General features: G+C 39.9%; 1 protein-coding gene and 1 long non-coding RNA gene across 5 annotated transcripts in view; one reads left to right on the forward strand and one right to left on the reverse strand.

The window, feature by feature from the left end:
- The window catches only part of CCDC175 (coiled-coil domain containing 175), a 68,561-nt gene that overhangs the window by 32,688 nt on the left and 10,684 nt on the right, over nucleotides 1-25,189 (forward strand). For 3 of the 4 annotated variants that reach the window (XR_014312865.1, XM_082734967.1, XM_082734968.1), the window contains 4 exons: nucleotides 153-284; nucleotides 6,119-6,257; nucleotides 11,543-11,622; nucleotides 23,434-23,586. Coding sequence is in view for 3 of the 4 variants with exons in the window: in XM_082734967.1 (XP_082591093.1) it covers nucleotides 153-284; nucleotides 6,119-6,257; nucleotides 11,543-11,622; nucleotides 23,434-23,586 (504 nt within the window). In the remaining variant the exon portion in view is untranslated. The remainder of the gene's footprint in view (nucleotides 1-152; nucleotides 285-6,118; nucleotides 6,258-11,542; nucleotides 11,623-23,433; nucleotides 23,587-25,189) is intronic. The other variant, XM_082734969.1, reaches the window with a different exon arrangement.
- On the reverse strand, nucleotides 10,518-25,064 carry LOC309866916. The gene is made up of 3 exons (XR_014312883.1): nucleotides 24,912-25,064; nucleotides 14,536-14,595; nucleotides 10,518-10,652 (listed from the first exon to the last, which is right to left on the reverse strand). It is a non-coding gene; the product is annotated as an uncharacterized lncRNA (long non-coding RNA).

Here is a 25,189-nt window from a genome sequence, read left to right on the forward strand (position 1 = left end):
GTGGTAACCGTGAAATAATATAAGCTAACACTGGAGCCACGTCTCATGCAAAGAGATATTCACTCTTGGCTGTTTGAAAATGTGAGGCTGAGGGCTACACAGGCAAATGGCAAATCTTAAGGTTTAGGTTATTTTTTTTTCCCCCTTGTTAGACCACTGTACGTGAAAAAGAGATCACTGAATTTTTGGCAGAGATCGAAAAAGTTACATTAGAATTAAAACAAGCAGAGAAGAAATTTATTGTCAAAGAAAAAAAGTTAATTCAAGAGTTGAGCAAGTATGAGGTAAGTTTTGTTTTACATCTAAGAATGATTTTAGATGGCTCTGGGGGGAGGTGTATATTTCATGCTATTCTAATGAGGTCGACATAAAATCTTCCAGTGTGAGCAAGGCTACAATTTCAGTATGATCCTTTTTTTTTTTTTTCCAGAAAAAAAGAGCAAAAAAGCATTTTTTTTTCTTTTTTTTTTTCAGTTAGAACAGAAAATTAGACACTTCAGGTTGGGTAGAAGTGCTGGCAAAGTCCATGGGGACAGGTGGAGGACACCAAGGAGCCACGGTGATCCGGCCCGGGGTTGGCTAGGGAAAGCAGCAAAGGGCTGGGGAGGCCAGTCAGGCCAAAGGCAGAAATCCTCATTAAAGAGAGGGCATCCCACTGAGTTGGGGCTGCGAGGAGCCAGTCTGGGGTGAGCATGGATGCTCAGCAAGGTAGAGAAAAAAGGCACGGAGTGTACCCAGGGGGCCCAGAGATGGCAGATCTCTGGAAAGACCATGGAAGACACAGCTTTTCAAGGTGATAGGGTTACCTTGAAAAGTGAGGAGGTGTTTCTGAGAGACCTACCTTGGTACACTGGAAGGAGGAGAAAAGAGATGGTGGGAGAAACCCTTCTGAACTTGATTCGTTTTGAAGAGGAACAGAGGTCTGGCTGCATGAAAGAAGGGCTTTCTTTGAAGACCACTGTCCCTTGCCAGAGCGGGGGAGCAGGGGGTCCTGACATTTCAAAGTATAGTTCTTGCCAAGCCTACACCTCCCTGCACAACCCCCACCAAATCCTGCAGAAATTGTCTGCAGATAACCGGTGCAAGAAAAGCCAGCTCCTTCTAACAGGAATGACAGAGAAGGAGCAGCTATGTCCTCCACACAAAAATAGGAAAAAAACAAGTGAAAGAGGGAACAATAGTTTCCAACAGGAGAAGAACACTCAGAAAGATGGGGTTGGAATGCATAACATCTGTGATCAAATGCTCCTACATAAATTAAAAAAAAAAAAACACTGTAATTTCATAGAAGTGCCAAGGAAAGTCAGCAACGTAGAAGCCTAGGAACTCAGGGAAGAGGGATCTGAAGGGGATGGTTGGAAATAAGACGAGTGAGATGGAAACTGGCACAACTTAGGGAACAAAGAAAGGAGAGAAAGCATTGCACGCATTCAGATAAATTAGAAAAAATGGAAGGGAATCAGGGTGGGAAGTATTTCTCCATCAGTTGCCATCTGTCTGGGTGCCTAGTATTCTCGATGCACAAAACTCTACACTTATGGTGCTCACATCCCAGTGGAGGGAGATTGAAAATAAACAAGATAAACAAGTGGAACATTTAGTATATTCAGTGGTGAGAAATGCTATAGAGGAAAATAAAGCAGGAAGCGGGGGTAGGGTGAGCGTGTGATGCAGCCCATGTGCGGAGGGAAGAAGGACCATCAGAGAAGGAAGGGGAAGTCCTGGAGGCCGTGAGGACGTGGGCTGTGTAGCTACGTGCAGAAGCGGGCTCCAGGCAGAGGGCATGCCCAACACAAAAGATTGAGGCAGGACTGTCTGCTCTGGGGAATAGCATGGAGGTGGTGTGGCTGGAGCAGATAGGAAGGAGAGGGAGCCATCTTCCAGAAGGAGATGTTGAGCTGGAACGAGGAGTGCAGAGGTTTATTAGGGAGGAACACCTGTGAAAGGACTGGGCAGGGGAAGCCATCGGACATTATGGAACCCGCAAACTCTCTGTGGGGTGCTCCTGAGCAAGGAGCACCTTGTCCGTTAGCAGAGCCCTGCCTGGGGCAGGAATGACCCCACCCATGCACCACCTCCTTGCTCAATTGGTCGATTGGGGGCCACCCCTCAAAGAGCATGATCTTCACTAGATGACCACGGAGACTCTGAAGGAGCCGACCACTGGAGGCTGGCAGTTGACCACACTCCTTGCCACAAGGCAGTGAGTCCTTCCTTGAGGGGCAATCCAAGAGGGAGGGTCATTCCCAGGTCTGCCACTTTATAGGCCATTGTGAGGACTTTGTCTTTTCTCTGCGTGGGCTGGAAAGCCAGTAGAGGGTTCCGAGGGAAGGGCTGAAACAATCTGATTTTCATTTAAATAGGAGCTCTCTAGCTGCTATGTTGGGTAAAATTTAGGAAGGTAGTGGTGGAGGCAGGAAGACCAGTGAGGAAGCCAGAACAATATTCCAAATGGTTCAAGTAGCTCGAACCAGAATGGTGACTAAGGAAGTGATTAAAAGTAGGCAGTCAGCATGTCGGGTATTTCCTGAGACAGAGCTGGCAGAGTTTACCATCATGCTTAATGGTGAACCAGTGGAGGCAGTCCCCATCAAGCCAGCAGTGAGGTAAGGACACTAGGTAACATGGCATTGAGGCTTAAACAGTGCGATTAGATGAGGTCAGTAGGCCGTCTTCCAGCGTCCATCTCACTTGCCGGGCTGTGCGCCTGCCGCAGGGCTGTGTCCACCTGTGTCTAATTCACACAAAGGCAGCTCACATGCCACTATTAAAAAGCAACAACCTTGGGGCGCCTGGGTGGCTCAGGGGGTTGGGCCGCTGCCTTCGGCTCAGGTCATGATCTCAGGGTCCTGGGATCGAGTCCCGCATCGGGCTCTCTGCTCAGCAGGGAGCCTGCTTCCTCCCCTCTCTCTCTCTCTCTGCCTGCCTCTCTGCCTACTTGTGATCTCTCTCCGTCAAATAAATAAATAAAATCTTAAAAAAAAAAAAAAAAGCAACAACCTTGATAGATAATCCTCGTTAGTAACCCAGAGCAAACTGGAAATTGGAGTCTTATTTCTGCCTTTGGTTCGGGACGTGAGGAGCCACAGGTTTCTACACTATTCTGATCTAGTGCTGACACATTGATCATGAGTGGGATCGCTGGATCCTACAGCCTTGTGTCTGGCAGGGTTCGGTCAGAAAAGCAGAGTCCCCAGGACAAGGGTCTGTTAGAGGATGTGTCCTTCTGCCGTGGTGGGAGCTGCTTACACAGTCCAGTGAGGCTGTCAGCGTCCCGTCTGGAGCGGGGGCCTGAAGGCTGCAGGGCAGGCAGGTGGCAAGGGAAGGTGGACAGGAAGTCACAGGACAAGCTGGAACGCATCCCGATGAGCAGGGACTGGGACCCGCATCAGTCTCTCTCTTTCCAAGGCTCCAATTCCAAGGGGGTTGCCGCAAAGTCCAGAGCCCACCATCACTGAAGTAACCGTGCACGTGGCTCAGGAATCAGGGAACCTTGAAGGAACTGAAGAAGCTGCGGGTCTGACTGAGTCAGGAGACAAATGCTAGCTTGCCTGAGAGGCAGCAGCATGTGGTACCAAAACCCTCCCCGAGAGCATGAAACAAGAGTGTGGTTTCTTGTCAGGGAAGTGCTGGCAGCTAAGTCGGTATAGATAATGGGGATGAAGTCATGCATTCACATACCTCCTGAGACCCCCAAGCTCTCCTTAGAGAACAGAGTCTAGATAAGACACAATCGAGTTTCATAACACTGCAGTGGGGAAAAATGCACTCCTGATTCTTCATTGTAATAGATTTAAATTGTGGTGGTGTGCTTTTTTGTAAAGATTTAATTTATTTGACACAGAGAAATCTCACACAGGCAGAGAGGCAGGCAAAGAGTCCCTGCCGAGCAGAGAGCCTGATGCAGGGCTCGAGCCCAGAAGCCTGGGATCATGACCTGAGCTGAAGGCAGACACTTAACCAACTGAACCACCCAGGCGCCCCTAAGGTGGTGTTTTGTTTAAAGATCTTACTCATTTATTTTAGAGAGAGAACATGCAAGCAGGAAGAAGGACAGAAGGGGGAAAGAGAGGGACAAGCAGACGCCACACTGTGTGGAGCCTGGCAAGGGGCTCAGTCCCACAACCCTGAGATCATGACCTGAGCCGAAACCAAGTCAGCCCCCTAACTGATTGAGCCACCCAGGGAGCCCATTAAATTACAGTGCTTTTTTTTTTTTTTTTAATTTATTTGACAGAAATCGTAAGTAGGCAGAGGGGTAGGCAGAGAGAGAGGAGGAAGCAGGATCCCTGCTGAGCAGAGAGCCCGACGCAGGGCTTGATCCCAGGACCCTGGGACCATGACCTGAGCCAAAAGCAGAGGCCTTAACCCACTGAGCCACCCAGGCGCCCAAATTACAGTGTTTTTATCTATGTTTTTGTCTTTCTATATTTATTCCTAAGGATCTAATGGCAGTTCAGGAGGGGACGTAAGGCTGGCATGTCACTGTATTAATTAGGGCACAGATAAGCTGCTTTATCAAAGAGTTGCCAAATACAGTGAACATAAACAAGACATGTGTAGTTAAGTGTTAGCAACCCTCTCTCCTTTATTGGGAAATTGATCTTGGCTTAACTTTCTGGGTCATTCCTGTAGAGCCTGGTAAAGTTAGACAACCAAAGTTGTATTATCGAGCAACATTGCTTGTATGGAATGACCCGTGATTGGTATGCTGCATCTAGATGGGAAGAGTAACTGGTGAGAAACTAGAACATTGGATTTCCTTGGGCTTTTGGTGCCTCTTCTGAGTGGACGTGTCCCTTTCTGGGACCTAGAAGTTATACCCAAACTATGCTGACTCCTATTGGAGCATGAGACTTCAAAACCAGAGGGGCTATCACATCCGCTCATGTGGTGTCTTCCTCTTCCATCTGAGTTATCACTTTGGTGGGGTCAAAGGACACTACTAGCCTCTGGTCAGCTGTGTTGTGAGGGTACCTCCTTGGGGAAGCATGCCAAGCATTGCCCTGTGGCACCCAGGGGTTCCCTTGGATTATGTGTGTGTGCAACTTGGATAAAAATAAAAAGTAAAAGAAAAAAAATTTTTTTAATAAACTGGGTCAAGTATGGCCTATTCAAATCTTAAGAATCTGAGTATCTAGTTGAGAAGATCCCCTGATGTGATCATTCCAGAAGAGGAATGTTTATGTCTCTTTCCCATAACAGGCCAAAGGGAAGGGGTCCAAGCTTGGTAGGGAAGCTCTGCCACCCTCAGCATGAGGCTGACATAGGCAGATCCAAGTGGCAGCTTCCCTTCTCATTCTTTTCCAGCCAGGCGAAGGAGGGAAGGACCAAGGGGGTATATGCTGCTCTCTGTGGAGGGGCGTGTGGGGACCCAGAAGTGGCACATATCACTTCTGCTCACAGACTCATTAATCACACCTACTTGCAAGGAAAGCTGAGAAATCATTGTAGTTGGCAGCCGTGCACTGAGCTAGAACGCAGAAGTCCTGATATTGAAGGACAGATTGGTTAGTAAATGTCAGCTGGCTGTCTCCACTCTAGTCCCCATGACAAACCCACTCTGACTTTCCAAGGTCCCATCTGGACCTTTCTAAGGTCCAACTATTATTTCCTTTGAAACTAAATAAGACCTGAACAATTAAGCAGGCATTTTCATATTTTGTTTGGGACACTTTTTGCCCATGTAGTGTAGAAATATATATAATTATTTCTGCCTTTTCCCCATTTCTTACTTATACCCACACTTCTTAGGACTTTTGTGTATTCTGTTTTATTCCCTATTCTCCCACACACACAAAATATGATCAACTAAGGGAGATTTTCTTAAATAGATGTTTAGGGTAACATTAATAGGATCTTAGCAGTAGAGCCAGAGAAACCAATGGATCTTTAGAAAGCCCATTGAACCTAATCTCCTTACTTTGTAGATTGTCAGAGAGTGAGTCAATCAGCCAAAATATATTGTTTAAATACCTAGTATGTGCCAAATGCCTTTCTGTGTATCTCAGGATAAGAGGACACTAAGAGAAAACTCTCCCTCTTGAAGAACTTACATTCTGCTTTGGAGTGTAAATTGTGTAAATTCTGCTCACAATTAGCTTTATTTTCTTTAAAGAAAAAATATGTTAAGGCAACACAAAGTAATAAAGAAAAGGCAGAGGAACTAGTCGAGTGTCTTCCACAACTTCAAGTGGCAGAAGAAGAGTACAAAAGCAAAAGTGGAAAATTTGAAGAGCTCAGTAATATTATTACAGGTAGGTATGAAGCTCTTAGTAATTGACCTTAAGCCCAGGTAAGGATTTCACTGTTCTCTTTTAACACAGGGAGGGTCATCAGTCACAAGCCAGTGGTGAAATTGTCTAAACTTTTGCTATCACCTTTAATTCCCTCTTCTCTAATTTTTGCCTCATCTACTAATTTCTTCTCCTTTACATCACAGTCTTATTGTTGCTCTTGTTAAAATTTTCCTTTTCTCTTTTAAAGACTTTAAAATTAAGAATTAGTAGCAACTGTATTATGTGGTTTCTCTCTGTACTTTGTAAAGGTAGAAAGAACTCCTTTAACCTTTACCATATGGAGTGGGTTTTTTTTTTTTAAGATTTATTTATTTTAGAAAGAACACAAGGAGGGAGAAGGGCATAGGGAGAGAGAGAGAATCTTAAATAGACTACCCGCTGAATGTGGAGATAGAAATCAAAACAGTCTATGTCAAAAAGATACAATCATATGGAAACACAGTATGTTGAAATGTAAAACAAATATTTTGAAGTGAATAGTGGTAATTGCCAAGCAAAGTGAATTTAAGAATGTAAAATGATAAGCCCCAAATCGCCAAAGTAATATTGAAAAAGAAAACCAAGGTTGGAGGCATCACAATTCTGGACATCAAGCTGTATTACAAATCTATAATCACCACAACATAATGGTATTGGCACAAAAACAGACACATAGATCAATGGAACAGAATAGAAAACCCAGAAATGTACCCACAACTCTAGGGTCAATTAACTAGGGTCAAAGCAGGAAAGAATATCCAATGGAAAAAGACAGTCTCTTCAACAAATGGTATTAGGAAAAGTGGACAGCCACAAGCAGGAGAATAAAAGTGGACCACTTTCTTACACCATATAAAAAAACAGACTCAGAATGCATTAAAGACCTAAATGTGAGACAGGAATCCTTCAAAATCCTAGAGAACAACACAGGTGGCAAACTCTGTGACCTCAGCCACAGCACCTTCTTGCTAGACATGTCTTCAAAGGCAAGAAGCAAAAGCAAAAATGAACTATTGGGACTTTATCAAGATAAAAAGCTTCTGCACAGCAAAGGAAACAGTCAAAAAAACTAAAAGGCAACTTATGGAATGGGACAAGATATTTGCGAATGTCTTATCAGATAAAGGGCTAGTATCCAAAATCTATAATGTATCAAACTCAACAGTCCAAAAAAACAAAAAATCCAGTCAGGAAATGGGCAGAAGACATGAACAGACATTTCTCCAAAGAAGACATACAGATCGCCAAGAGACTCATGAAAAAAATGTTCACTATCACTCAGCATCAGGGAATTAAAACCACAATGAGAGACCACCTCACACCAGTCAGAATGGCTAAAATTAACAACTAAGGAGACAATGGATGGTGGTGAGGATGCAGAAGAAGAGGAACTCTTACACTGTTGGTGGGAAAGCCTCTATGGAAAACAGTATGGAGGTTCCTCAAAAAGTTAAAAATAGAACTACCCTATGACCTAGCAATTGCACTATTAGATATCTATCCAAAGAATACAAACTTAGTGATCTGAAGGGGCACCTGCACCCCAATATTTATAGCAGCAATATTCACAATAGTCAAATTATGGAAAGAGCATAGATGTCCATCAACAGATGAATGAATAAAGAAGATGTGATATGATGTGTGTGTGTGTGTGTGTGTGTGTGTGTGTGTGTGTGTATCAGACACACAATGGAATATTCAGTCATCAAAAGAGATGAAATCTTGCCATTTGCAGTGATGTGGATGGAACTAGAGGCTATTGTGCTAAGTGAAAGTAAGTCAGAGAAAGACATATACCGTATGTTTTCACTCATATTTGGAATTTAAGAAATAAAACAGTTGAACATAGGACAAGGGAAGGAAAAATAAAATAAGACAAAGCAGTGAGGGAGACAAGCCGTAAGAGATTCTTAATTATAGGAAACAAACTGAGAGTTACAGGAGAGGAGGTGGAAGGGGTAACTGGGTGATGGGCATTAAGGAGGGCACTTGAAGTAATGAGTACTGGCTGTGGTCTGCAACTGATGAATCACTAAATTCTATCTCTGAAATGAATGATATGGTATATGTTAATTAAATTGAATTTAAATAAAATTTTATTAAAAAGAATAAGATTATAAGAATAAGTACTTTGGATAATTGGTCTGGTTGCCATTCCTCCATTGATTTTCCACTTCTTGCCAGATTTTCATTTAGTTAACTCAGGTAGGTTTTGGGGGGATTTTGCTACTTCTACCAAGAGTCATGATACACATGTACTCCATCCCCAACTTTCTGTTCTCCCAACCTTTCCTCCCATCCCTTCTTGTGCTAAGATGGAGGATGTAAGAAACAGGATGAGTATGAAAATAAGCAATGTTTTATCATGTAATACAAGTTCTGATTCTCTTGAGGCAAAGAAAAGAGAGAACTACTAAAGAAAGTAGAGGAAATATAGGAAGGCAAGAGACAGGTAGAAAAGGGAACATAAGAGCAATGTGTTCCAGAGAGTAGAAAAATATGCTTTACCTGTAAGCGGTAAGACTTACAGAGGATAGAATAGGCTCAGTACATATAGAAAACAATGTAATGACTTTTGGCTAAATCTGATGGGTAAAACATGCATCTATCTTTGCTCCCTAATGAAACTTCATAACAAATATGTGTAAAAGATTTTTTTTTAGGGAAAAATGTTATAAACTCATAGAGACTGGCGGAGAAGATATCCACAGGTAATAAACATCAACACATTTTTGGAAGGTGTGATTGAATAGAGGTATTAACAGGAAGGGGAATATGAAAAGCAAGTGCCTGCAAAAAAGCACACCATGAAAGCAAGACGTTTTATCCACAAGACCCGGCAAGTCTTGGGCATTGGAGGACCCTGATACCGTGAAGCTGAGATGAGTCATGGAGCTGAAGATTGGTTGAATATCTTTATAAAAAGCAGTGAGACTGGCAGGTCAGATGCTGTCTTCTGTGCAGCTGAGTGATATTCCTCCGAATGCTAGCAGAGAAGTTGTTGCCCCAACAGATTCTAAACTGCAGGATATCAAATATGACTGAGAGTAGAAGACAGATGCTGTAGAGAGACCCCCCCTGCCATGGGTCGGCTTGATGAAGGCTGCCAGCTGTGTGTAACTATTCTCTAATCCCTCCCCCACCCCACTCTGAAGAAGGAGGTGGTTGGATTCTTCTTGAAGGAAACCAAACCATCTCAGAGAAAAGCCCGACATAATCTAGCATTTCAGAATCCCCCAACAAAATGGCTGGTCCCTTCCTTATCACTGTACGATGAAGCCCACCCAGGAAACTGAAATTTTAGTGCCTCATGCTTAAATAGGAGTGGACAATCAAAGATCACCAGACACCTCAGGAAAAATTTCAAAATGAAATGTAGAAACTAAAGCAGACAGAATAACAGAAGTTGATGGAAACATAGATGACCCAAAGAATGTAAGAATACTTTTAAAGATAGATTCTTGGAGAATATATAGTCTCTCTGTATTATATATAATGTGTATTCATAGTCTCTACATATTATAGAAAATATACATTCTATATATTACAGAAGATATATCTTTAACTTATATTTGTACAAAAATACTGCATTTATGAAAAAAGATGCTTAAAGAAAGAATAGAAAACAAGAAAGAGCTCTGAGAAATGAAAAAAATAACAACCAAAATTTTAAAATTCAGTAGGAGGATTCTATGAAAAGTTGAGGAAGACTCTCCAAAAACAGAAGAAGAAGGAAAAAAAAAAAAAGCTGAGGAACAGGATAAAATTTGAGTAAGAAAATTAGAAGACTATTCTGAGAGGTTGGATATCTAATTAACAAGAAGGTCAGAGAAGAGAAAATGGGAAAAATGCAAAGATCAAGTTATCCAAGAAATAATACAAAAATATTTCTTAGAATTGGAGAATATGAGTTTCCTACTTGAAAAAGCCCATCAATCTCCAGTGCAATTTCTGAAAGAAAAGATACTAAGTAACATCACTTTGGGATTGCAGGAGAAAAAAAATATCCCAAAGGCTTCTAGAGAGAAAAAGCAGACCTTACACAAAAGATTAGTAATCCGAATGGTTTTAGACTTCTTAACTGTAGTATTCTACTAAACGTTAGAAGACATTGCCTTCAAAAATCTAAGAGAAAATAGTTTCCAACATTAGCTGCCCGTTGAAACTATTAGTCAACTACAAATATAAAATAGAGATTCATTCAGATATGAAAGATGTCAAAATATCTCATTTACTCTCTCAGGAAGTTAGTACGAAACTTGCTTCAACAAAGAAGGAACAAATCAAGAAAAAGAGGAGGATGTGAACTGCAGGAAACAGGAGTCCAACCCAAGGGGGCTGCAAAAGTCCCAGGTGTTCAGCTCTCCAGGAGACCTAAAGAAAAATGGAAACAGAAGGCAGTGGGGGAGGGAAGACGAAGGGAGCTGGTAGATCACCTAAGGTGTTTGACCATGCTGGGAAGTAATATTTGGAAGATTTTAATTCTATTTTAGATTTTGATGAATTAATGTGTACATGGAAAACTAAGCAAGTAAAAAAAAGTGAGGCTATTTTTATCTCCTAGAAAAACAAAAAATTATACAGGTGAGGAGGTATAATTTTACCACACTCCTCTGTGTCTCCTCTGTGAATAGTATTTACGTCGTCATAATCGAATGAGATTCATAAAAATATGAATATACTTTGATATATAAACAATTATATAAAAAAATATGGCTTTAGGGGCACCTGGGTGGCTCAGTGGGTTAAGCCACTGCCTTCAGCTCAGGTCATGATCTCAGGGTCCTGGGATTGAGTCCCACATCGGGCTCTCTGCTCTGCAGAAAGCCTGCTTCCTCCTCTCTCTCTCTCTGACTGCCTCTCTGCCTACTTGTGATCTTTCTCTGTCAAATAATTAAAAAAAATATATATGGCTTTATGGCGATGTTGGAAGGGGGGAAACAAAGAGGTTGTAAGTGGGGGGGGGGGGACATGGGGTTGGGAGTAAGCATTTCTATGTTGGGAAGAAAGTAGAAAATGTCTTAAAATAGCAAATCAAGAAATAGCCATAGAAGCATTTATTAAGAAAATAGAAGTAAAAGTCTAAATGAGTTTAAAAATAGTTAATTCTGTGGAGTTAAACATAAGGGTGGGTACTGTGTTGGAAAGGAACTGATTTGTTTTTTGTTATGAGCCTTATAATAGTATATGACTTTTAAAATTAAGCACATGCCTTATTTTCGTTTTTAAAAACCAAATGTGGGTATTTATTTTTTCTCTTATAGCACAAAAGCAGGAGCAGAATTTACTAAATGATTACATTTCTCAAATGTCAAAAGATTTTTCAAGATATTTTAACAACACGGTAAAGAGTCAATGCATTCATTCTTTCTTTTATTAGAATACTGATATATACAAACTGTAGTTGTGTGGGTATACATATGTATACACAGAGACTCTGATGCAACTAACATGTAATCACAGGAAACTCACTGGGCGGCCCCCGTTTTCTTATTTAAAGTAGAAATTGGAAGATACGTTCTAATGTTCTTTTCAGATATATTATTCTATCAATGTCCTGTGAAGATTAGGATAAGTGCACAGAGGTTGCAGAGGTGGGAGGGAGTGGATAAAATGAGAGCAGGTGAAGAGACATTTACTACCTTCTTAAAATGTATAATCAGTTGTCAGTGATAAATGTGTGTATAGAGTTGGCCAATTTAAAATAGAAACATTCTATTTTTTGAGATGCACTGATATCAAAAGTAACTTTTATCACGTGGGTATAGAAAAAGATAAAAGGGAAGAGTACTATAGTAAGTATATTATATAAGCAATTGTATTTTCTTAGTACAATTCTGCTAAGCGGTGATCATACAATGACTAAAGACTATGTGATTTATAACAGTATAATGACTGCGAACCAAATACAACATTCAGTAGAAAATTCTGAAAAATCCATAAAGTATTATTCTTTTCTCAAGAAATATTAAATCCTCCCTTAAAAAAGCCTCAATAGGGACGCCTGGGTGGCTCAGTTGGTTGAGCAGCTGCCTTCAGCTCAGGTCAGGATCCCAGCGTCCTGGGATCGAGTCCCGCATCGGGCTCCTTGCTCCGTGGGGAGCCTGCTTCTCCCTCTGACTCTGCCTTCCACTCTGTCTGCCTGTGCTCGCTCTCGCTTGCTCTCTGACAAAAAAAAAAAAAAAAAAATCTAAAAAAGCCTCAATAAATTCTACTTCCTTCTCCCCTATTTTTGTCATATAATTGTTTATATATCAAAGTATATTCATATTTTTATGAAGTTGTTTCATCAACTTGTTTTAACTTGCTTCTCAAAGTTTATGAAAAATTTCTACAAATCAGCTTTGGAGTTTTATTTATTGTTTATTCAATATATATTAATTGTATAATTAATATGTAGTGTTATATTAGTTTCAGGTGTTGAATCATTCAACAGTACTATACATTACTCAGTGCTCATCACGATAAGTGTGTATTTTAATTCTCTTCATTACCCATCCTGGCACCCACCTATCCTCTGGCAACCACAACTTTGTTCTCTGTATTTAAGAGTCTTTTTGTCTGTTTGTTTGTGTCCTTTTTTCTGTTTGTTTTGTTTCTTAAATGCCATGTCAGAGTGAAATCAGTATGGTTGTTGTCCTTTCTTGGCTGACTTATTTTACTCAGCATTATATATTCTAGGTCCGCCCATGTTATTCCAAATGGCAAAATCTCATTTTATTTTTATGGCAGAGGAATATTCCATTGTATATATGTACCGTATGTGCTTTTTCTATTCATTTATCCATGGACCCTTAGGTTGCTTCCCATTTTTAATTTTTTGAGGAAGCTCTGTAGTGTTTTCCGCAATGGCTATACCAATTTGCATTCTCACCAAAAGAGCCCGAGGGTTCCTTTTTCTCCACATTCTGTTGTTTTTTTAGTTTTTCATTTTAGCCATTCTGGCAGTGTGATTTTGCTTTGCATTTTCCTGCTGATGGGTGATGCTGAGCATATTTTCATGTGTCTATGGGCCATCTATCTGAATGTCTTCTTTAGATAAATGTCTGTTCATGTATTTTGCCCATCCTTAAATTGGATTAGTTGGTTTTTTAGTGTTGAGTTGTGTACATTTTTTGTATTTTTGGATACTAATATGTGTATGTCAGATATGTAATTTACAAATATCTTCTCCCCATCATCTACCCAAGATCTACTCATCTTCTACCCATCATCTTCTTTGATCTTCTACCCACCAAAAGACACCTATGGTTGTCTTTTAGTTTTGTTGATTGTTTCCTTTGCTGTGCAGAAGTTTTTGTTTTGACATAGTCCAAATGGTTTATTTTGCTTTTGTTTCCCTTCTTTCAGGAGATGTATCTAGAAAACGTTTGCTGTGGCTGATGTTGGAGAAATTATTGTCTGTGATCTCTTCTAGAATTTTTATAGTATCAGGTCTTCCATTTAGGTCTTGAGTCCATTTTGAATTTATTTCTGTGTATGTTGTAAGAAGATGGTTTAGTTTCATTCTTTTGCATGTAGATGTCTGGTTTCCCCACCACTGTCTGTTGAAGAGACTGTCTTTACTGCATATTCTTGCCTCCCTTGTTGAAGATTAATTGACCATATATTTGTGGGGGTTTTTTTCTAGGCTCTCTATTCTGTTCCATTGGTCTATATGTCTATTTTTGTGCCAGTACCATACTGCTTTCATTACTACTGCTTTGTAGAACATCTTGAAATCTGGGGGTTTAATACCTCCAGTTTTGTTCCTTTTAAGCTTGCTTTGGCTATTCAGGGTCTTTTGATGTTCCATACAAATTTTAGTATTATTTTTTCTAGTTCTATGAGAAATACTGTTGGTATTTTGATAAGGATCACATTAAATCTATAGATTACTTTGGGTAGTACAAATATTTTAACAATAATTATTCTCCCATTCTATGAGTATGGTCTATCTTTCCATTTGTTTGTGTCATATTCTATTTCTTTAATCAGTGTTTTATAGTCATAGTACAAGTCTTTCACCTCCTTGATTAAGTTTATTCCTAGGTATTTTATTATTTTTGGTGTAATTGTAAATGGGACTGTTTCCTTAATTTCTCTTTCTGCTACCTCATTATTGGTGTATAGATATGTGATAGGTTTCTATATATTGATTTTGTCTCCTGCTAACCTAATGATTCCATTTATAAGTTTTAGTAGTTTTCTGGTAGAGTCTCCAGGGTTTTTTATATAGAGTATCATGTCATCTGCAAACAGTGAAATTTTTACTTACCAATTTGGATACCTTTTATTTCTTTTGCTTGTCTAATTGCAGTGGCTCCAACTTCCAGTACTATGTTGGACAAAAAAAAAAAAAAAAAAAAAAAAAAAAAAAAAAAAACTTGTGAGAGTGGAGATCCTTGTCTTTTTTCTGATCTTAGGGAGAAAGCTATCAGATTTCAACACTGAGTATGATGTTTGCTGTGGAATTTTCATTATGTTGAAGTATGTTTCCTCTAAAACTACTTTGTTGAGGGCTTTTTTTTGATGTCATATTTTGTCAAATGGTTTTTCTGCATCTATTGAAATAATCATATGGTTTGTCTCTATTCTTTTGTTGACATGATGTATTATGCTGATTGATTTGCAAATATTTAACCACACTTGTATCCTAGGAATAAATTCCACTTGAATCCTGGTGAATAATTTTTTAATGTATTGTTGAATTGCTAATATTTTGGTGAGAATTTTTGCATCTATGTTTATCAGAGATATTGACCTAAATTCCCTTTTTTTGTAGTGTCTTTACATGGTTACAGGGTAATGCTGAATTCAAAGAATGAATTGGGAAGCTTTCCTTCATCTTCTGTTTTTTGGAATAGTTTGAAAAGGATAGGTATTAACTCTTCTTTAAATGTTTGGTAGAACTTACCTGTAAATTTACCTGGACTTTTGTTTGTTAAGACTTTTTTGGTTGCTTATTCAATTTCTTTGCTGGTAATCAGTCTGTTTAAATTTTCTATTTCTTGATATAGTTTTTGCTGGTAATCAGTCTGTTTAAATTTTCTATTTCTTGATATAGTTTTGAGGGCTTCTATGTTTCTAAGAATATTTCCGTTTCTTCTATGTTGTCTAATTTGTTGGCATATAATTTTTCATGATATTCTCTATCCTTTATATTTCTGTGGTGTTGGGTGTGATTTCTACTCTTTCATTTCTGATTTTCAGTTCTCTCTATTTTATGATGAGTCTGGCTAACAATTGATCAGTTTTGTTAAACTTTTCAAAGAACAGTTCCCAACTTCATCCATCTGTTCTATTGTTTTTTGGTTTGTTTTTAGTTTCTATTTCATTTATTTTTGCTCTAATCTTTATTATTTCCTTCATTCTACTGACTTTGGGCTTTGCTCTTCTTTTTCTATCTCCTTTAGGTAGAAAGTTAGGTTGTTTGTTTGAGATTTTTCTATCTTCTTAGGGTAGGCCTGTATTGTTATAAACTTCCCTTTCAGAACAGCTTTTGTTGTACCCCAAAGATTTTTTTATTTATTTATTTTTTTATTTGTCAGAGAGAGAGCGAGCGAGAGCGAGCACAGGCAGACAGAGTGGAAGGCAGAGTCAGAGGGAGAAGCAGGCTCCCCACGGAGCAAGGAGCCCGATGCGGGACTCGATCCCAGGACGCTGGGATCCTGACCTGAGCCGAAGGCAGCTGCTCAACCAACTGAGCCACCCAGGCGTCCCGTACCCCAAAGATTTTAGACTATTATGTTTTCATTTTTATTTATCTCTGTGTATTTTTTTAATTTCCTCTTTGATTTTTTTATATGACCCTTCATTGTTTAGTAGTATATTACTTAAGTTCCATGAATGTGCTCTTTCCAGATTTTCCTTGTGGCTGATTTCTAGATTTACAGCATTGTGGTTGGAAAGGATGCATGGTAAAATTTCAGGGTTTTGCATTTTCTGAAATTTGTTTTGTGGCCTAATATGTGATATGTTCTGGAGAAGGTTCATGTGCACTTGAAAAGAATATGTATCCAGTGTTTCAGGATGGAATATTCTGAATATATTTGTTAAATCTGTTGGTCCAATGTGTCCTTCAAAAATCACTGTTTCCTTGTTGATTTTATGTTTGGATGATCTGTCCATCGATGTAAGTGGCATGTTAAAGTCTCCTACTACTATTGTATTACTATTGTTTACTTTCGTTTTTGTCATTGTTTGCTGTGTATTTGGGTGCTCCATGTTGGGGGCATAAATACTTACACATATCTTCATGGTGGATTGTTATGATTATGATTCCCTTTATGATTCTATGTCTTTTGTTACAGTGTTTGTTTTAAAGTGTATTTTGTCTGATATAAATAATACTACCCTTTCTTTTCACTTCCCTTTGCATGATAAATGTTTTTCCATCCCTTCGACTGAAAAGAGTATCTTGTAGGTAGCAAGATGGGTCTTGTTTTCTTGTCCATTCCATTACCATGTCTTTTGTTTGGAGTGTTTAGTCCATTATTAGTAGGTGTATGTACTTCGTGCCATTTTTAACTTGTTTTATGGTTGTTTTTGTAGTACTTCTCTCTTTTTTTGTTTTTTGTTTTTTTCTCTTGCTTGCTTCTCTCACAGTTTGCTGGAATTTTTAGTGACATACTCAGATTCGTTTCTCTTTATTTTTTGCATATCTATTAATGTTTTTTATTTGTAGTTTCCATTAGATTTACCTAACTTCTTATATACACAGCAGATTATATTAGGTTGATAGTCACTTAAGTTTGAACCTATGATAAAAGCACTAAAATTTTATTCTTCCTCTCACCCCCAACATTTTAGGTATGTGATATCATACTTCATACCTTTTTATTTTGTGAACCCATGAATGATTTTTTAAAAAGATTTTTATTTATTATTTGACAGAGATTACAAGTCAGCAGAGAGGCAGGCAGAGAGAGGGAGGAGGAAGCAGGCTCCCCACTGAGCAGAGAGCCCGATGCGGGGCTCGATCCCAGGACCCTGGGATCATGACCTGAGCCGAAGGCAGCAGCTTAACCCACTGAGCCACCCAGGCGCCCCTCATTGAATGATTTTTATAGATATACTTTTGTGCTTCCTACTTTCTTAGTCCTGATTATGGTCTTTCCTGTCCACTCAAAGAATCCCCCTTAACATCTCTTGTAAGGCTGGCTGAATGGTCATACCTTTAACTTTTGGTTGTCTGGGAAACTCTTTTTCTCCTTCTATTCTGAATTGTAGACTTGCTGAGTAAAGTATTGTTGGATGCAGGAATTTTCCTTTTAGACTTTGAGTATATCATGCCACTCCTGTCTCTCTGTGATATTTCTGCTGAAAAAAATCAGCTGATAGGCTAATGGGGTTTTCCTAGTATGTAAATTTCTTTTCTCTTGCTGCTTTAAACATTCTCTTTTTTGCTACACTTTGCCATTTTAATTACCACATGTCTTGGTGTGGATCTCTGTGGGTTGTTTTGTTGGGGGTTCTCTGTGCATCTTGGATTAGGGATGTTTTCAGCTTCCCCAGATTAGGGATGTTTTCAGCTATTTTATCTTCAAATAAATTTTCTTCTCCCTTATCTCTCCCTTCTCCTGGGATCCCTATAATGTGAATGTTATAACACTTGATGGTATTATTGAGTTCTCTTAATCTGTTTTCATTTTTATTAGTCATTTTTCCTACTCAGCTTGATTGCTTTCTATTACTTTATCCTCTGGGTCACTGATACATTTTCCTGCTTCCTCCAGTTTACTATTTATTCCCTCTAGTGTATTTTTAATTTCAGTTATTGACTCCTTCATGTCTGATTGATTCTCTTTATGTTTCTATCTCTTTGTTGAGGTCCTCTACTCTTAACTCCAGTGAGTATCTTTATGATTATTACTTTAAATTATATTACCGGGGGCACCTGAGTGGCTCAGTGGGTTAAAGCCTCTGCCTTCGGCTCAGGTCATGATCCCGTGGTCCTGGAATCAAGCCCTGCATCAGGCTCTCTGCTCAGTGGGGAGCCTGCTTTCTCCTCTCTCTCTGCCTGCCTCTCTGCCTACTTGTGATCTGTCTGTCAAATAAATAAATAAAAATCTTTTTAATAAATAAATAAATAAATAATATTGCCCAGCCTATTACTTATTTCCATTTCATTTAGATCTCTTGCTGTGATTTTGTCCTGTACTTTCATTTGGGACATATTCTTCTGTCTCCTCATTTTGACTAGCTCTGTGTCTGTTCCCATGTGGCAGGAATATCAGTTGGGTCTCCTGCTCTTGAAAGCAATGGACTTAGGAAGAAGGGATCCTGTAATGCTCTGCAGTGCAGTGTCTCTTGTGCACCAGAAATTGGTGCCTCAGGAGGATCTCGTGTGTATTGCGTGCTCCCTATTTCTGTGGTAGAGCCATGTTTGCCTTCAGTCCAGCTGTCTGCAGTGGCTCTCTCTGAATATCTCAGGACTTCATCCCTGTGCTGTTAGCTATGTTTGGGGTCATGTTGGGCTTGAGCTGAGTCAGGCTAAGCATTTGCCGGAGCTGTGGTAGCACTGAACTGTAAGGTGCTCTCACTGTGTTTGTCCTCTAAGAAGCTTTCATTGGTGAGTGGGGCCTGCAGTCAGACCAGATGTCTGCCCCCAGCCCACTGCAGGGGTCTGAATCAGACAAATGTGTATGGTTATCTTCCCCTCTCCCTGGGACAGGCGTCACTTTGGAATGGTGCTGGCCTCGATCAGGGATGATTGCACAGTGTGAGGCTAGTGGCACTGCGTTGGAGGGACTCCTGCTAAGGGTGGGTCTACAAGAGAATGTGGGTGGGTAAACATTGTTATAAAATTGTGTGCTGGTCTGCTGCAAGAGGGCACCTATGGCCTGGAGAACTGCCAAGGGTAGGTCTGTGGAAGAATACAGGGGTGGGGCATGAGGTGCCAGCAAGGTCATGGCTGCTCTGCTGTGGGAGGGGAGCTGGAGCCACTTTAGAAAACTGCCTCACCAGAATGGAGGGGGGAGGTTTGAGGAACAGTGTAAGGGCAGGGTGTGCTGTTAGTAAGCTAGGCAGGAGTGTCCAGGCTGCACTGGTTCCTGAAGGTGTCTATGTATTTAGTCTGGGGGTCTGGGAAGAGAAATGGTGCCTGCCAGCTCTTTTGTTCTGGAAGTCACCCAAAGATCCCTGCCCCTACAGTACATGCTCTGAGATTGGTAAATAAAACCTCCTTCCTGTGTACACCAGCCATTTCGCAAACTGCTGCTTCCATACTGTATATTGGTGGGGCTCTTCATTGTGATTTATCTTTAAGGGTGGGAACTATGTTTTCTGTTGCTCTCCATCCATTGCAAAGTCCAAACCACTATTCCAGGTGTTGAGCCCCATTTAACTGCAAGAACTCAAAGTTAGGCCCATCTGGTTTTCAAAGCCAGTGTTGTGGGGATTCATCTTCCCAGTGCGGCTCCCCCTTGCCTGGGATGGCTGATGAGGGGTCTTTTCTTTTCCCTCTCTGTGCCTGTGGTGTCTCTCTCTCCTACGGATCAGTTTGGCTCCTGGCCATGTCTCTGCACCTCCTATCCTTTTCAATGTGGCCTCTTCTCAACAGTTAGCTGTGGAGAGTCCATTCTGCCAGTTTTCAGATTGCTTACTGGGTTATTTGCCCTGATGTGGGTGATTTCTGTGGGACAAAGTGTGCTTAGGAGTCTCCTATTCTGCCATCTCTCATTGTGGTTTTGATTTGCATTCCCTGATCATTAGTGATGTTGAGGATTTTTTCGTATGTGTGTTGGCCATCTGTATGTTGTCTTTGGAAAAATGTCTTTTCATGTCCTCTGTGCATTTTTTAACTGGATTGTTTGGGCTTTTGGTGTTGAGTTGTATAAGTTCTTTATATATATTTTTGATATTAAGCACTTATCAAATATATCATTTGCAAATATCTTCTCCCATTCAGTAGGTTGCCTTTTGTTTTGTTAATGATTTCCACCACTGTGCAAAACTATTTATTTTGATGTAGTCCCAATAGTTTATTCTTGCTTTTTTCCTCTTTGTTTAAGGAAACATATCTAGGAAAATGTTTTTATGGCTGGTATCAAAGAAATTACTGCCTATGTTTTCATCTAAGAATTTTATGGTTTCCAGTCTCACATTTAGGTCTTTAGCCCATTTTGAGTTTATCTCTGTGTATAGGGTCATAAAATTGTCCAGTTTCATTCTTTTGCATGTAGATGTGCAGTTTTCCAAGCACTATTTTTATTTTTTAAGGGAGGTGCAGGGACAGAAGAAGAGGGAGAGAGAGAATCTCAAGCAGACTCCATGTCCAACATGGAGCCCAACTTCGGGCTTGATCCTGCAGCCCTGAGATCATGACCTGAGCTCTGAAATCAAGAGTCAGATGTTTAATTGACAGAGCCACCCAGACACCCCTAAAAGCACTAAGTTTTTACCAACCCCCCACATTTATGTATATTATGTCATACTTTACATTTTTAAAAAAATGTATCCTTTGGCTTATTTTTATAGATATAATTGATTTTATTCCTTTTGTGCTTTACCTCTATATTGGTTTTATAAGTGATTAATCTACTTTTACTAAATGTTTGCATTTATGTGTGAAATTTTTTTCCTTTTATAATTTTCTTACTCCTGATTATGGCAGTTTTTTTTTTCCCCCACTTAAAGGATGCCCATTAACATTTCTTACTAAGTCTGATTTGCTGAATAGAATATTCTCAGTTGTAGGTTCTTTTTTCTTTCAGCACTTTGAATATGTTATGCCACTTTCTTCTGGCCCATAAAGTTTCTGCTGAAAAATCAGCTAATAGGTTTATAGGGTTTTCCTTGTATATATTATTTTCTTTTGTTGTTTTTAAAATTCTCTATCACTACGTTTTGTCATTTTAATTATTATGTGTGGACTGCCTTGCATAAATTTTGTTGGGTGCTCTCTCTGCTTCCTGGGCCGGGACGTCTCTTTCTTTTCTCAAATTAGGACAGTTTTCAGCTATTATTTTTTCAAATAAATTTTCTGCCTCCTCTGTCTCTTCTGAGATCCTTATAATGCTTATGTTACTACACTTGGTGACATCACTGAGTACCCTTAACCTATTCTCATTTTTTTTTAAAGATTTTATTTATTTATTTGAAAGAGATCACAAGTAGGCAGAGAGGCAGGCAGAGAGAGAGAGAGAGAGAGAGAGAGAGAGAAGGAAGCAGGCTTCCTGCGGAGCAGGGAGCCCGATGCGGGGCTCGATCCCAGGACCCTGAGATCATGACCCGAGCCGAAGGCAGCAGCCCAAACCACTGAGCCACCCAGGCGCCCCCTATTCTCATTTTCTATTATATTTTTTTTCTCTTTGCTTTTCAGCTTGGTTGCTTTCCATTACATCTGTCTTCCAGATCACTGATCTGTTCTTCTGCCTCCTCTAATCTGCTATGGATTTCCTTTAATGTATTTTTCACTGCAATTATTGAGTTCATCTCTGCCTCGGTTTTATGTTCTGTATCTCTCTATGGAATGTCTAACTGAGATCTTCCACTCATTTCTCAAGTCCAGTAAGTATCCTTATGACCATAAATTTGAGTTGCCTAACAAGCATATTGCTTATTTCTATTTCATGTAGCTCTTTTGCTGTGGTTTTATCATGTTTTTTCCTTTGGCACTTACTCCTCTGTCTCCTCATTTTGTCTAACTCTGCTTTTCCCCCCTATGTATTATAGAAGTTAGTTACAAATCTTGATCTTGAAAGTAAGTAGTGGCCTTTTGAAGAGGAGGTCTGGTAGTACCCAATTATGCAATGCTCCCTGTTCATCAGAGTCAAGCATTTCAATTGGCATCTCTTTTCTGGGTTGTGTGAACCCCACTATTGTGGCTGAAACATGTTTCCCTATAGTCAGATCCACTGCAATGGTCCCCTTTGCCTGTGTTATGTGCACCAGACAGTGTTTGGTCCCTGTGCTGTTAAAGGGACAGTCTGCTGAGGGCTTGTAGTTAGGTGATGTCAGCATTCAAACCAGAAGCTTCCATCAGCCCATCTGCTGGGGTTGTAGTTGCACAGAGCCATAGGGCATTCTCCTTTCTTTGTCCCTGAGAGGCTTTGTTGGTTGGTGGAGCTTGCACTTAGATCAGATGCCTGCCCCCAGTCTGCTGGGGCTGCCATCTCACTGATCAGCAGGGCACTCTCACTGTGCTGCCAGCCATAAGGTTCAGCTGTTGGGACTGTGGGCACACTGGCATGTGTGGATGTCTTCTTCTTTCTCCAGGGCAGGAGTCACTTTGGAGGGATGCCTTTGGAGTATGGCCAGTTGGATTGGGCATCTCTGCAGGGGAATGCAGGGGCAGGGTACTAGTTAACAAGATAGGTGGAGAGCATTCATCCTGCTTCCTGCAAGTGTCTGGCCAGCAAGGTTGATGGGAAGCAGGGAGGAAGAGAAATGGCACCCATCACCACATTTGTTCTATAATGATCTCCTTAAGATCATTGCCCCTCCAACATACAATCTGAGATTAGTAAATAAATTTTCCTAACTACCACAGGCAATTTCAAACAGCTGCTTCTATGCTGTGTCTCGGCAGGATTATTTGTTTTGTTGGCTCCTTAAAGGTGAAGACTCAGTTTCTTATTGTCCTCCAGTTCTCCAGCTTTCCCAGAGCAAAACCTATTGATTTTTGAAGTACCAGAGTTAAGCCTTGCTGATTGTAAAGACTCATGAATTTAAGTCCCACTAGTTTTCGAAGTTAAAATATTACAGAGACTTCTCTTTCCAGTGTGGGTCCTTCATGCCTGGGGTACCTGGCATGAGGCCTGATCTTCTGGCTTCCTGTAGTATCTTTCCTGTTTGTGGTTAGTTTTCTGGGATTTGGGTTCCTAAACTTGTCTCTGCCACTCCTACACATTTCAACGTGGCCCTCTCTCTATGCAAGTCCATTCTGCTAGTCTTTGGATCACTTTCAAAGATAGTTGCACAGATATAGCTGTTATCTCAGTGTGTCCATGGTTGAGATGAGCTCAGGACCCTCTTACTCCACCATCTTCCCAGAATTGAATCAACTCTGGAGTTTTAAATATCAAGTTTTTCTAAGGGAAGGTATACATAGCCTCTGCTGATGATTCAGGAATTAATTATAACCCCTCTCTGAATGTGGTTCAGGCAATCTAAAACACCGGTGCCCTGCTTATTTAACTCTGAGATAATTGTGGGTTTTATGTTTGAGCAGGAAAAAGTGAAGCAAGAACTCAAATACTTACGAGATCAAGAAAGCCATAAGATTAAAAATCATTTTGAAACTCTAAAGAACTTAGAGAATGAAATCTATGTGCATGACTTAAAAGTAGATGCTTTGCTCCTGGAAAATGAAAAATTGAGAAAAGTAAGTTCAAGAACACTTCACTTTGCATGATGGTTTTGGTTAGTTGCCTAGACCTATAATACAGTTACATGAGAAAGGGAGACTTAAAACATTTGAAATAAAGACTAAGTACATATAAAATAGTGCACAAATCATAAGTGAAACACTAAGTGAATACACACAGGTAACCAGCATCCAGATCTAGAAACAAAGCATTAACAGTATCCAGATATCATCTATGTTCTTTCCTGCCACTAACCTCCCCACAAAGTAAAGTAACAGTATACTGGCTTCTAACACCAAAGACTAGTTTTGTCTGTTTCTGAACATCATATGTATGGAATATTACAGTATGTACTCTTGCTCAATACTGTGTTTGCAAAGTACATCTTTATTATATTGAATGCAGTTATAGTTTGTTCAGCCTTGGTTCCATACATAGTATTCAAGTGTATAACTATACTACAATTTACATACTCTTGGAGGGGGGTTACAGAATTTCTAGCTGGGGCTATTATGAATAGAGTTGTCATGAACATTCTAGTACATGTGTTTTCAGGAACATATGTACATAATTCTGTGGGGTATACCCCTCAAGTGGAATCACAGAGCCATAGAAATGTGGACAATCCACTCTTGTGCACAGTGCCATCTCCCAGAGAAATTTCAGATCACTCCTAGCAGGGTATGTGAGAACACCACTGGTTCCACATTATTGCCAAACTTTGGTTATTTTTTTTTTTTTTTCCTACTTGACCATCTGGAGAGTTTGTAGTGGTATCCCATTGTGGTTTTAGTTTGCATTTTCCTGATGATCAAATGAAGCATCTATTCATGTGTTGGTGGCCATTTGTATACATCTTTGTTTAGTACCTGTTCAAGTATTTTGCCCATTTAAAAATTTAAGTTGTATGTCGGTTTTGCATTGATTGTATCATTCTTTCTTTCTTTCTTTTTTTTTTTTTTTAAGTAAACCACAGTGACCTCAAAGTATCAGTGTATCCCAAGTGTTTTGCATAATGGCTCACATGGAAAAGGGACTCAGGCCCATGTTACCCTCACAGTAACCTTTAATGTGGATAATATATATTATGTCCCTTTTATAGATGAGGAAATCAAGGCTCTACATTTTTAATAACTTTTAACAGCTAGAAAAAGAAGAAGTCCCTTGGCAATAAGACTCTAAGGGAAAAATCCTTTTACCTGTCTGGGTACTCTTTTTCATCAGGTCAATTGCAACAGTTATACACCAATATCATGTGTTTCTGGTAGAATTAAAATGGCATAAGTGGTACTAATGTACTTTGAAAAAGTAAATGTGCTCCAGAGTCTGGAGCATCACTAACCTGCACATGTGTAATACATCTTCTTTCTTCTAGCCCTTGCAGCAGTCTTATAAGGCATTTCGTCTACCCATGGAAATATTCCACAAGATTATCTTCCTGTCAAGATGACATAGATAATTTATTAAAATACTTGGAATTTTTATTGCTACTTTGGTAATGGATAAGCAAATGGATGACTTTGTGAAAGACTGATTCTATAAGTTCTGTTTTCTAGTTTATTGTCCATCTGCTAGGTCCTGAATAATGCTGTTTATCTTATTCACTCCCCACTCTGTTCT

This window comes from Mustela nivalis, assembly GCF_964662115.1.
Source record: "Mustela nivalis genome assembly, chromosome: 6".
Taxonomy (NCBI): Eukaryota; Metazoa; Chordata; class Mammalia; order Carnivora; family Mustelidae; genus Mustela; species Mustela nivalis.